Source organism: Gadus morhua, chromosome 7 (genome assembly GCF_902167405.1).
Source record: "Gadus morhua chromosome 7, gadMor3.0, whole genome shotgun sequence".
NCBI lineage: Eukaryota > Metazoa > Chordata > Actinopteri > Gadiformes > Gadidae > Gadus > Gadus morhua.
The window spans coordinates 5,513,753-5,526,298 of record NC_044054.1 but is presented as its reverse complement, the minus strand read 5'-3'; the positions used below and the strand labels follow the sequence as shown (position 1 = coordinate 5,526,298).

Here is a 12,546-nt window from a genome sequence, read left to right as displayed (position 1 = left end):
TGCTTTAGGCCCTAGTCTCCTCTTCCCTAGTCTCCTCTTCCCTAGTCTCCTCCTCCCTCGTCTCCTCCTGAGTTAATCGCTATTGGCCACTCCGGCTGCTTTAGGCCCTAGTCTCCTCTTCCCTAGTCTCCTCCTCCCTCGTCTCCTCCTGAGTTAATCGCTATTGGCCACTCAGGCTGCTTTAGGCCCTAGTCTCCTCTTCCCTAGTCTCCTCCTCCCTCGTCTCCTCCTGAGTTAATCGCTATTGGCCACTCAGGCTGCTTTAGGCCCTAGTCTCCTCTTCCCTAGTCTCCTCCTCCCTCGTCTCCTCCTGAGTTAATCGCTATTGGCCACTCCGGCTGCTTTAGGCCCTAGTCTCCTCTTCCCTAGTCTCCTCCTCCCTCGTCTCCTCCTGAGTTAATCGCTATTGGCCACTCCGGCTGCTTTAGGCCCTAGTCTCCTCTTCCCTAGTCTCCTCCTCCCTCGTCTCCTCCTGAGTTAATCGCTATTGGCCACTCAGGCTGCTTTAGGCCCTAGTCTCCTCTTCCCTAGTCTCCTCCTCCCTCGTCTCCTCCTGAGTTAATCGCTATTGGCCACTCAGGCTGTTTTAGGCCACTTTGATGACGCTTGTGGTGGGGCTAAACTAATCTCTGTCTCTGAATGCTAGAGTCCTCCTCTGGACAGGTCTAAGTCCATGGTTCTGACCTGGGGGGGCCTGGGATCTAACAAGAAACTGTTGTTAAGAGGGAGGATTAATAACCGACAGGAATAGGAAAGGGGTGTTGTGTCAGTGTTTAGGATGTGCTTTGATTTGTGCCTATAGGATAATGTTCCTTATGTCATGACTATAAGATAATGCGCTTAATGTCTTGACTATAGGACAATCTGCTTGATATCATGAATATAGAATAATGAGCTTTATATCATGACTATAGGATACTATCGTGATTGTTAGTGCTTGTCACTTGGTTCTAAGAACATCCTTCCTGTACCGACGGCGATATATTGTTGTTTCTTTCTTCTGACAAATGGACTTATTGTAACTGTGTGTCACACCAAACGCGAAAGGGTGACACAATTCCATACAAAGTCAATGTAGAGACGCGAATCAGGCGAATTTTTCGCTAGGGAAATATGAAGGTATTATTGTGGCAAAAATCTTTAGCACCTGTAACTCCAGATTTTGTATGCGGCTTTAGTCACAAATGTGTTACAGTAAATTTGAAGTCCTCAATATTTATTTTGCATGTGTACTCTTAAGTTTCAAAAATGTAACAGTACATTTGATGTCGTCAATATTTTTTCTACCATTGTAAACACTAAATAGGGTCTATGAGTTCACAAGTCTGTGTTACTGGTGCACAAATCCTATCCTGTGCATCACAACTTCAAAGAGTCACGCACTTGACACTTTTGCTACAATCATTGCAGCGCAGTTGGTGCAAAATACATTTCCACACCCGTGTTTCATAATCTGAGAACATGGACAAAAGTTGTGCATTTTTAAACCCAAATGTGATCTAATGCATCAGAAGTTGCACATCTGTGAAATATTTCCTTACAAATGAAATTATATAGATCGCTAGGTTCAATGAGCATTTTAATGAGCGAGCACAAGTCCATTATACAACTGCTCAAATCTGCTGCTACGAGTCTCGGCTGTTGTTTTTCTTGGGGATTACTTTTGCAACACGTCTATATGGTGTGTGGCAAAAGTGATTCGCATCCGTATTAAGCAGAGTGTCCGTGGGAAGGGCCAAAATTGCAGCATTAACCAATGAAAGTCACCGGCAGGGGGTGCATTTTTCAAACTACACTGGGATAGGGATGGGTCAGAATATTCGATTATTCGTTCCCGAGGGTCAAAGTCGATTTTTAACATTTGGACCGGTAACATTTTTTCTCATTCAAATAAACAAGAATTAACGGACGGAACTAATTATCCCGCTTATACCATGGTCACTTGCCATAGAAAATAAATGAAGACCATTCATTTATAGGGGGATTTTTTGTTTATCAACACAGCGGATGTGCGTGCAGAATTATCGCCATGAGAAAATTTGTTGGACCGGTTGCCATAGTTATCTCTGTGTGATTAATTTGCAGTTGCGGTGTTAACTAGTGATGTTGTCAGCTTACTGTTACTGTAATCAGAAAACGCGGTTATATGCTATAGATAGTATCTGTGGTATAAAGGCTGGGACGAATTTCAAATTATAAATACGTACTCTTTATGTTGAAAGTATAGACAGATTCAGCCTTTATACCACAGATACTGTAGGGACTATAGTAGAGCTGAAACGATTCATCGATTGATTCGAATTATTCGATTACAAAAAAGGATAGATGAATTTTTCTTGCCTCGATTCATCGTTTATTTAATTTTACAGCTGAGGTCACAGTTTTCCGCACGGACCATTTTTAGTGTGACACAACCGGCGCATACGCCACCCACAGAACGGACAGACGCGGCATGTTTTGACTTGTTTAGGGGCTAACATTAGAACTTGCTAAAATGGAAGACATGAGCGAAAATAGTGAGGAGAGCCAAACGGGCAGGAGAAAGCAACAGCGAATGTCCAAGGTTTGGGATCATTTCACGTTGAACATTAATGAGAAGACCGTGGTGTGTCCCCACTGCAAGACCGAGCTGGCGTACCACAGCAGCACGACTTCCATGCTGCAGCATCTCAACAGAAAACACCCATTCTACTCGGCAGACCGCCGACCCGGTACAAGTATAGACATACTTGTACAGAATAATAAACAATGGGAAAGTAACTGAATTGGTACTTTTGGTAGAAAATATGGTTTGCTACTGATTTTTCAAAAAAAGGAAACAAATTGGTTGTTCATTATTAATTGACATGTGTTATTTTCTCATGTTTATTTATAATTACTTTTCAATTAAGCAATGTATGTTTTTTCCGATTACTCGATGGAATAATCGGTGGAATAATCTATTACTAAAATATTCTATAGCTGCAGCCCTAGACTATAGTATATAACCGCTTTTTCGGATTACAGTTCAATGCATTTTTCACAATTTACCAGCTCTCGTTTTGAGGGCTGAACAGACAATTTGACTGGAACTACTTAGTAGGTAGTTGCTTTTTTGCATTTAAGATATTAAGTGATTTCTTGCCGATGATCCATGGCTGCCTTTGTGAATGTCGGCAGACATTAAATAATCGATTATTCGTTCATACCACCCACCGATTATTCGACCATGAAAAATTGGAGCTATTCAAATCCCTACACTGGGGCCATCCAAGCAAACTCTTACTTTCTGGAGTCTTGAAAGTAGACAAGAGGGTATCCTACATGACAGAGTTGGGTATCTTACATTATGAAATTACCAAATTAAATTACTTAGTTCAACTGAATTCCCCCCAAATTATCGCATTAACATGCCGCAAGTGTCCTTCAATGTATTTCAATGGTCTGCTTGGATGGTCCCAGTGTAGTTTGAAAAATGCACCCCATGCCGGCGACTTTCATTGGTTACTACTGCAATTTTGTCACAGAGAAAATTGCTAGCCTTATTGTGTGCAACTGTGTTGTCCCTAGCTGTTATCTGATTTTTGAAATCCTCATAGGAGTTCATTATGACTATCTTTTCGTCTTGAGTGAAATAGACTGCTCTTGATCTATCCAGTTTGTAAAGGTGAGTACAATTATGCGATAAACGCCCCTTTCACGGGAACACGCATTGAACCTAAAACGGAAAACCTGGCTCGACTAATTGAATCCTAAGTGAGTTTCCTAGTACCATTTAACTCTGATCGCGAGTTGCGTCTCTGGCGATCAAGGCTTACCCAAGAAATCCTGGGTATGTTCAGCGAGGTATACCCCACAGTATACCCCACTGATATCCTCATGTAGTGTCTCATCCTAGCTATCTGTGTTGTATACGGGAAAATGGTGAACTTAGTGATAGTAATTGCTTGCCTCATGGTTCTATGAACCTTATGCTGTAATCCATTTGGATGGTACGTTGGTACGTACAAGTCGTAAGTTGCAAATCCCCCAGCTTTCTTGTCACATTTGCGGACGCACGTCCCCTTTTTGTCGTAGTATATTTCCCGTTTCTCATTGGCTAGTCATTGTTATTGTTAGCTACATGAGCCTCTTTAGCAAACCAGCTCGAAAACAAACAACACAAATTTACATTGTATTGCAAGCACAGCGAGACCACAAACATGTTTTCTGAGTAAGCGGTTTTGCCAGTTTGTTTTAGCAGGTACAGTATCTATAACCTGTATAAATAGGAAAATGTGCTGTATTGAGAGAAAATTTTATATATATATATATGCTGTAATCCATTTGGATGGTACGTTGGTACGTACAAGTCGTAAGTTGCAAATCCCCCAGCTTTCTTGTCACATTTGCGGACGCACGTCCCCTTTTTGTCGTAGTATATTTCCCGTTTCTCATTGGCTAGTCATTGTTATTGTTAGCTACATGAGCCTCTTTAGCAAACCAGCTCGAAAACAAACAACACAAATTTACATTGTATTGCAAGCACAGCGAGACCACAAACATGTTTTCTGAGTAAGCGGTTTTGCCAGTTTGTTTTAGCAGGTACAGTATCTATAACCTGTATAAATAGGAAAATGTGCTGTATTGAGAGAAAATTTTATATATATATATATATATATATATATATAAATGAAGAATTATGTTTTGCTTTGCACACCAATGCATAAATTGGTGACCGGCACAAAGTACCAATGTAATTAAGTGTGTAAAAGCATTTAAATCTACATTCAAATGACCAACATGAGACAAATACAAATCTCTATGGGCGCAGCCTTTTCTTTTTTTTACGACTAGTACGTTCGGCCTCACTGAACTCGCTCTACTTTCCAAAGCGACGCAATACTATGACCAAAAGGGGGCGTGCGGGCCTCAGTGAAATGCCGCAAAATAGATGGGAGATTTGCAACTTACAACTTGCACGTGCCGGCGTACCATCCAAATGGATTACAGCATTACTGTACCGACAGAGATATATTGTTGTTTCTCTTTCTTCTGACAGAATAACTTATTTTATGTCTCTTTGGATAAAAGAGTCTGAAGGGAAATATCAGGACTATAAGTTGATATGCATCTTATATCATGAGTAGATGATAATTTGCTTTACATCATGACTAGGATTATGTGCTTCATACCATGACTATAAGAAAATGGGCTTTATATCAAGACTATATTATGACTATAAGATAATGTGTATTTATATCATGACTATAGCTTAGTTTTCTTTATATCAGGTCTCTGATACCAGGGTGTGTGTGTGTGTGTGTGTGTGTGTGTGTGTGTGTGTGTGTGTGTGTGTGTGTGTGTGTGTGTGTGTGTGTGTGTGTGTGTGTGTGTGTGTGTGTGTGTGTTTTTGTGTGTGTGTGTGACACCGAACCCTCGCTGCTCGTATCGCATCCTCGGTTGCCGTCAACGACAAGTGACGATCATCACGAAACTCTGGGGCCCGAGAGACGTGAGGGTCCCGCGGGCCCACTGTGACCTTTGCAGTGTGCGCAACACAATAACGCACACATATGCAGATGCACACACGGTGGTCGGTCAGACGCAGGTGTGGTTTGTGGTCGCTGGGTTTAACGCATTGCAGGAGAGAGTGAGAGACACACACAGGGAGAACACATACACGGGGAGAGAACACACAAACACACACACACACACATACGGGGAGAGAACACACACACACATACACGGGGAGAGAACACACACTTGGAGAACACACACACACACACAGGGGGAGAGAACACACATACACAGGGAGAGCACACACACACGGGGAGCGCACACACACATAAATATAATTAATAATTATGAACACACACAATCACACACACACACACACACACACACACACACACACACACACACACACACACACACACAGGGAGGGGGGAGAGCTCACAAACAGCCCTCTGCTATTAATACCTCATAAAAGGCTGTTATCAGACTGCATACTTTCCATGAGGGCTGTGTGTCACTATTTATTCCCTCTCTCTCCCCCCCTCTCTCCTTCCTCAGTCTCTCCTTTCTTGTGAAACAAAGAGACACTCAGATCTTTGTCTCTCTCTCTGTTTCTCTAACTTTCTCCCTGTGTCTCTTTCTCTTCCAGTCTCTCTGTGTGTGTGCGTGTGCGCGTACGTGTGCGCGTACGTGTGGGGGTGTGTGTGTGTGTGTGTGCGTGCGATGACACACTGTGCCGGTTAGTCAGAGTGGAAAATATGCGGCCATAAAGCCATTGCCCTTGATTTTCCTGCTCCGTCGATCGACCTCAGACACAAACAGGAGCAGAGAGAGAGAGAGAGAGAGAGAGAGACTACGATCCAGCCTATTGGATGTCGTTTTGTGTGTCCCGCCCCCTTTTCCCTCTGATTGGCTGGGGGCGAACAAGCCCCAGCACCAAGCTCAGGAAAACTGAATGGGGAGAGCTCTCTGCCAATGGGAGCGCAGCAAGCGGCTCGTGCGTCAGCCGATGGCACGCGCTCATATAAGCAGCTGTAGAGCAGGCGAGAGACAGACAGAGAGAGGGAGAGGATTACAGGCTCTGACACACGCACACGCGTGCAAACGTCTCTCCATTTTGGTGTCATTTTGGGGGAAAGCGGTCGGTGAGCGAACCACAGCTTGAGTAATTGAAAGAGGAAGCGTTTGTGGACAGAAGGTTGGGCTGCGAGTTCCCCGATTCCCACCACGACCCAGAATCCTCTGCTTCAGGCGAGACAGACTAAGACAGGAGAAGTCGAAGGAGGAGATAGAGGAGACGAAGGAGAAGCAGGAGGAGTAGCAGAAGAAGAAGAAGAAGAAGAAGAAGAAGGAGGCGGACCCTTCCGCATTCGCCAATACAGGAAGTCCGTGCACCGTCCATTTCCTGGCCCGCACCGCCACCCTGGGGAAGGCAACGGCGCCCACCCCCCCCCGACGACCCCTGACCCCGCGGCCCCTCCCCCTCCTTCACCACCCCCCCCGCCACAGAAGGCGGAGCTACGCTGTAGCCCCGCCCCTAGCTGCCGTCGCCATGCACATCAAGACAACCAAATGCAGCCGCTACTGCCTAGTGGCCTCGACCGCCCCCCCGGAGCTGTTCGACCGCCCGGACGCCCAGGTGAGAGAGGGAGAGAGGGGGGGGGGGGGGTGGTGGTGAGAGAGACCTAGACCAGGGAGAGGGAGCGAGACAGCCACACACAGATGCACAGGAACGACAAGAGAGAGAGAAACCTAGAGAGAGAGAGAGAGAGAGAGAGAGAGAGAGAGAGAGAGAGCGAGCATGTGGTCCTCTCCATTGGTCTCAGTCAGTGCGGTGTTCTGGGTCGGCGGTGACTCAGGCGTCAAGTGAATGTGCTTCGGAGCGCCGCAAAAATGTATCGAGCAATCGCTGTGTCAGTCAGTGTGTGTGTGTTAGGCTGTGTGCGTGCAGCCTTCGTCATCCGTACGGTTCAGTATTCATTGAGAGATGATGTTTCTGGTGGAGCGACGTGATTGGTCGTTAATGCTCTGTTGTGGTACGGGAGGGGGGAGGAAGGGAGGACTGAAGGTGGGGAGGGAGTGGGCTCATCCTCCCACCCTTGAGGTCGGAGTTCAAAGGAATCAGTTTGACCTCCTTGGGTCAGGTGTTGGATGACAGTGACCTCCTGACCTCCAGGGACTGCTGTTGTCTACTCTGTGTCTGTCTCTGCCTCGCTCTCTCTGTCTCTCCCTTTGTGTGTGTCTCTCTCTCTCTCTCTCTCCGTGTGTGTGTGTGTGTGTGTGTGTGTGTGTGTGTGTGTCTCACTCTCTCTGACGGTATCCGTCCCCCCCAGCCCCTCTCTGTCTGTCTGTCTGTGAGGGCTGATTGAGACCAGGGGCCAGGTTGCCGTAGTTACCGCAGGTTGATGGAAGTGGACGTTTTCAATTTATTCTAGGTGTGTGTGCGTGTGTGTGTGTCTAATGTGTGTATAATTAGCGTCTTAGCTGGTACTTCATAATTTCATAAGGGAGACAATTTCGCTCCCTCTCTGACGCAAGACACACACGCACACGCACACGCACACGCACACACACACACACCCCCCCCCCCCCCCCCAGATTATAGATTGTTGGGATGCATATAGTCTGTGTGTGGTCACAGTGTGAATCTTTATTCAGATCCGCTCCAAGGTGGAATCTTTCTTGGCGGTCATATCTGTGAGATGGGGGCCGTGGTTATTTTTAGACACCCAGGGAGAACGAGACCTTTCAGTTTCCTGCAACATTGTTTGATTCCGCCCGTTTGATATTTGATCAAGAAATGAGGGCCGACAGTAGTTCAGGAGGTACAGCGGGTAGACTGGTGACCTGAAAATTTGTTAGTTAGTTGGATCCCCGGCTCCTCCTAGCTGGCCGTCGAGGTGTCCCTGAGCGAGACGCCTCACCCTGACTGCTCCTGACCAGCTGGCTGTCGCCCTGAGTGGTCGACTCCGCCGTCGGTGGGTGAATGTGTGCATGAGCAGTTGTGAGTCGCTCTGGGTAAAAGCGTCTGCTAAACTCCCTGAATGTAAAATGTAAGAGAAGAAAGGTGATTGGTCAACGAGCAACAAGTGTGCAGCCTCACCAGCCCCAGAGTCCAATCAGGAGAGAGAGAGAGAGAGAGAGAGAGAGAGAGAGAGAGAGAGAGAGAGAGAGAGAGAGAGAGAGAGAGAGAGAGAGAGAGAGAGAGAGAGAGAGAGAGAGAGAGAGAGAGAGAGAGAGAGAGAGAGAGAGAGAGAGAGAGAGCCCGCGCTTGTAAATAAGACTGAAATACAGAAGCAAAAAAAACTTTTGTCTTCTAAATTGCAGAAATGCACATTTTACACACATTGACGCAGACATTCACCCACTCAAACATACATTCACCCATTGGCGTCAGTTTGGTTTGAAATGTGGTGGGGACAGAGACACAATCTGGAATGCATTTTTAGAAGTGCTGGGGATGCACCTTATTTTTCTTTAGCGCAGGTCATGAAAGGTTCTGAAGACGGGATACCTGTGTAGCTTACTAATTAATACGATTTTTACAAAAAAATTATGTCTGACACGTTTTATGAAGAAAGCGTTTTCAAAAAGCATTGGACATGATGACCCACAATATTCTGCTCCATGATGCACTCAATGTTGACGTGACATGACATGAGCTATACCAAAATAAACAAAGAGGGGCTTATTACCTACGTGTTTAAGTTCAGAAGGGGCAAACGTATACACACAGCACTACAAATGTCAAGATCGTAAAAGCTAAAAATAATTATAGCTGAACGCTTTATATCACATCATGAGCTGGCTGTTCTCAATTCACAACACACATCCATCCAATCTACATGGCATTCTGACCAAAACCCATGCACTCCCCCCCCCACACACACACACAATCATTCCATAATTAAAGCAAAGCGAATGACCAAAAGTCACTTTGAGTCAACAAGAGACTGACTCCACCGACTCCACTATCGTAATCTCCACTAGTCTATACCCAACACCGTAAGAACGCTAACACTGGATAATTTAAGTTAGGCTACTTGGAGGCTATGGCTAGTAGTACTATTTCAAGTTAAAACAGCTGACCACATGAGGGCAAAAAACACAAAAGATCTCGCCAAAGTACCAGCAAATCTTAAGCAATAAATATCGCATCTTACCTTTATTAACGTGCCAGTGGTCTGCAGATGTATCCCGCGGTGTAGCCTGCGTGCCTGCTGCCTAACCACATCCATTTAGTTCAACAGGTTTTTGCTCTGACACTGTCCATCCATGGTACTAGCGGTCTGGTGCTTTTTACCTATGTATTCAGGCTAAAATTAATTGACTGTCTGATGCCTCATCATTGGATACCAGCCATAGAGTATTGGTATTAATATCTCATTCATTGTCCAAGTCAGGCTGGCACCTCATACGAAAATAATCCACAACTAAGGTGCCGCAGAGGGGACATCTATAGTCACGACTGAAAAAAGACGAGATAGCGATACAACCAGAGCCCGACATTCTCTGATCCTACCTAGTTAATTATACAGCAAAATGTCAAAAAGGAGTGGACAAGACATCAGAGCTTTTTTTAAAGCCAAGCAATTGAAGCTGACATGCACAGTAAGTGTGCTAGTGTCTTATGAGCTCAACTAAATTAATATTTATTCTAGAAATATATTGTAATTCTTGAGTTTTTTTTAGCTAGCTAGCCTCTACCAGCGCGACACACTGTTGGCTAGCATGCCTAGTGCTACTGGAGTGTTTTGCCCTATGTGCTTTAACGTTTAGCTTTCCTATTTAAATTCATTTTGAATTTACAACAGTACGAATGATTTATTTTATTTTCACTTCAATGACGTTTCGTTAGCAGTTTTCAGACTCCCCACTAGATGGTCGTAAATCATCCATATTATTTGTACCAAGTAACAACCAGGTACCAACCGCACACTCCAAACCAATATTTTGTCAAAAACCAATTACAATATTGATAACATATACCACAACCAACATACCGTCATAGTGGTCATATCATTACAATAAAGGTTACAAGACTTTTGTTTGCACACCACATAAATCTCATAAAATAGAGGGCATAATCAATTGAGTTAACACATTTTTATTTATTTATAAGGAACAGGAACCAAGTGCATCAGAGCTCAATGAAAGGCAGGAACTGGTAGATGGCAATGAAGAGGTGAGTTGGCAGAAACAAGTTCCTAAAAGGAGAAAACACTGCATTTTAAAATAAATAAATAAGACAGAGCTAAATCAATTAAGTTATCAATCTTCTGTCTTTGTTTACATTTGATCAGGGAGAGGAACTAAGTCAATCAGAACTTAGTGAAGCTAATGTTGGCTATAGCTTCAACGTCAATGATAGAACTTAGAAACTATCAAGATAAATCGTTCGCTGCCCTCGGTCAAACTACGACAAAGGAGTTTGTACAGATTGTCATCATCATGAATAAATATAGATACGTTACGTTACCTCCTCCGGACCTCCTCTCCTCAAATGCATGAGGCTGCAACCGCAGCAGATTGTCCATGGAAGTGCGCAGCAAGCAGTCAGGTTCAGATTACACAGAGAAGGAGCCGCCCACCGTACCACCCAGCCCTCCCCGTTCTAGAACTACTCATCCAAATGTTACAATTGTTGCAAATTGTTGACGGCTGTGTGCCGTATCCAGATAGACTTTTTGTGGATTGGTTCGCATCTTTCTCGCGCTAGTAACATTCATTTTTAAAAAACTGCATTCCAATTTTTTTTTTTTTTTTTTTTTCTGGTGGGGACAAAATACGTCTTTACGAAAACTGGTGGGGACACGTCCCCGGCGTAATCAACACCTATGCATTCACCCATTTTCTATTGCACGTTTTATTTTATTGCCGTTTCAGTGACACGATCAGAGCACAGTCCTTCTCCTCGCTCAATGAAATCATCTTCTGTCGTTTTTTATTAACTTTATTAACAATCTCCCAATCTCTCCCTTGTCTCCTTCCTTCCCCCTCCTCCCCTCTCCTTCCTTTCCTCTCTCTCCCTCTCCCCCACCTCTTTTCCCCCCCGCCCCCAGGCCCGTTTTGAGGGGCTCTTCCGCTCCTTCGACCCCCAGGTCCAGTTCCAGTACTTCCGGTCATTCCGGAGGGTCCGGATCAGCTTCCAGGACGCTCTCGCCGCGGCCGAGGCTAGGCTCCGCCTCCACAAGACCGACCTTAACGGCCGCGAGATGAGGCTGTACTTCGCCCAGGTGTGTGTGTGTGTGTGTGTGTGTGTGTGTGTGTGTGTGTGTGTGTGTGTGTGTGTGTGTGTGTGTGTGTGTGTGTGTGTGTGTGTGTGTGTGTGTGTGTATGCGTGTGTGTTCCATTCACTATAACAGTGGTGCTCAAGCCATGGGACGCGGGCCGTAAGCGGGCTGCCGAAGGGGACAGAGCCTGTGTGCATGTGTGTGGGGAGGAGGGCTGTGCAATTAATATAATATTGACCGTGATTCAAATTATTGGGCAATTTTTTTTTTTTTGCACGAAAGCTAACCCCCTAAACCTATGAAGCAATTCTGTTCATTTCGTTACCATGCTAATCCCCTCATCCCCCCGCCCACAGTCGGTCCACATCGGCGGCCCCCACCTGGAGCCCCCCAAGCCGGACAAGCAGTTCCTGATTTCCCCGCCGGCATCGCCCCCCGTGGGCTGGGAGCAGTCCCCAGACGCCCGGCCTGTGGTCAACTACGACCTGCTCTGCGCCATCGCCAAGCTGGGCCCCGGTAGGCAGCGCAACCAACGCGGGCTAACACAAGGCTAACACACTCAATAATAATAATTATAATTTATAACAAGAACATGCATTTCCTGCAGAAAATGTTGTTAGTGCTGTAGGGCAAAGTGAGGTCGAAAATATGTTTTAATAAAGAAGCATAGTTTAAGACATAAAGAAATGTTAAATGGATTAAATCAAGTGAAGGGATTTGAACAAAAGTTCAAAAGTCTAAATGGAGTAAATAATGTAAACATGCACAGCATTCAAGAAAAAATGAAAATAGTTGTAAACAAATAAAGTGACAGCTGAATGAAAAGAGCAAAGCATTG

At 45.1% G+C, this 12,546-nt stretch overlaps 1 protein-coding gene and 1 long non-coding RNA gene across 3 annotated transcripts in view; one reads left to right on the top strand and one right to left on the bottom strand.

Annotated features, from left to right (window-relative positions):
• rcan1b (regulator of calcineurin 1b) overlaps positions 1-12,546 on the top strand; it is a 35,709-nt gene that overhangs the window by 16,178 nt on the left and 6,985 nt on the right. Inside the window, exons 1-3 of one of the 2 annotated variants that reach the window (XM_030360566.1) lie at positions 6,323-7,114; positions 11,538-11,711; positions 12,065-12,224. In XM_030360566.1, coding sequence (XP_030216426.1) covers positions 7,028-7,114; positions 11,538-11,711; positions 12,065-12,224 — 421 coding nt within the window. In that variant the 5' untranslated portion in view covers positions 6,323-7,027. Of the gene's footprint in view, positions 1-6,322; positions 7,115-11,537; positions 11,712-12,064; positions 12,225-12,546 lie in introns of those variants that run through there. The other variant, XM_030360565.1, reaches the window with a different exon arrangement.
• On the bottom strand, positions 10,541-11,179 carry LOC115546805 (uncharacterized). The gene is made up of 2 exons (XR_003977277.1): positions 10,955-11,179; positions 10,541-10,682 (listed from the first exon to the last, which is right to left on the bottom strand). It is a non-coding gene; the product is annotated as an uncharacterized LOC115546805 (long non-coding RNA).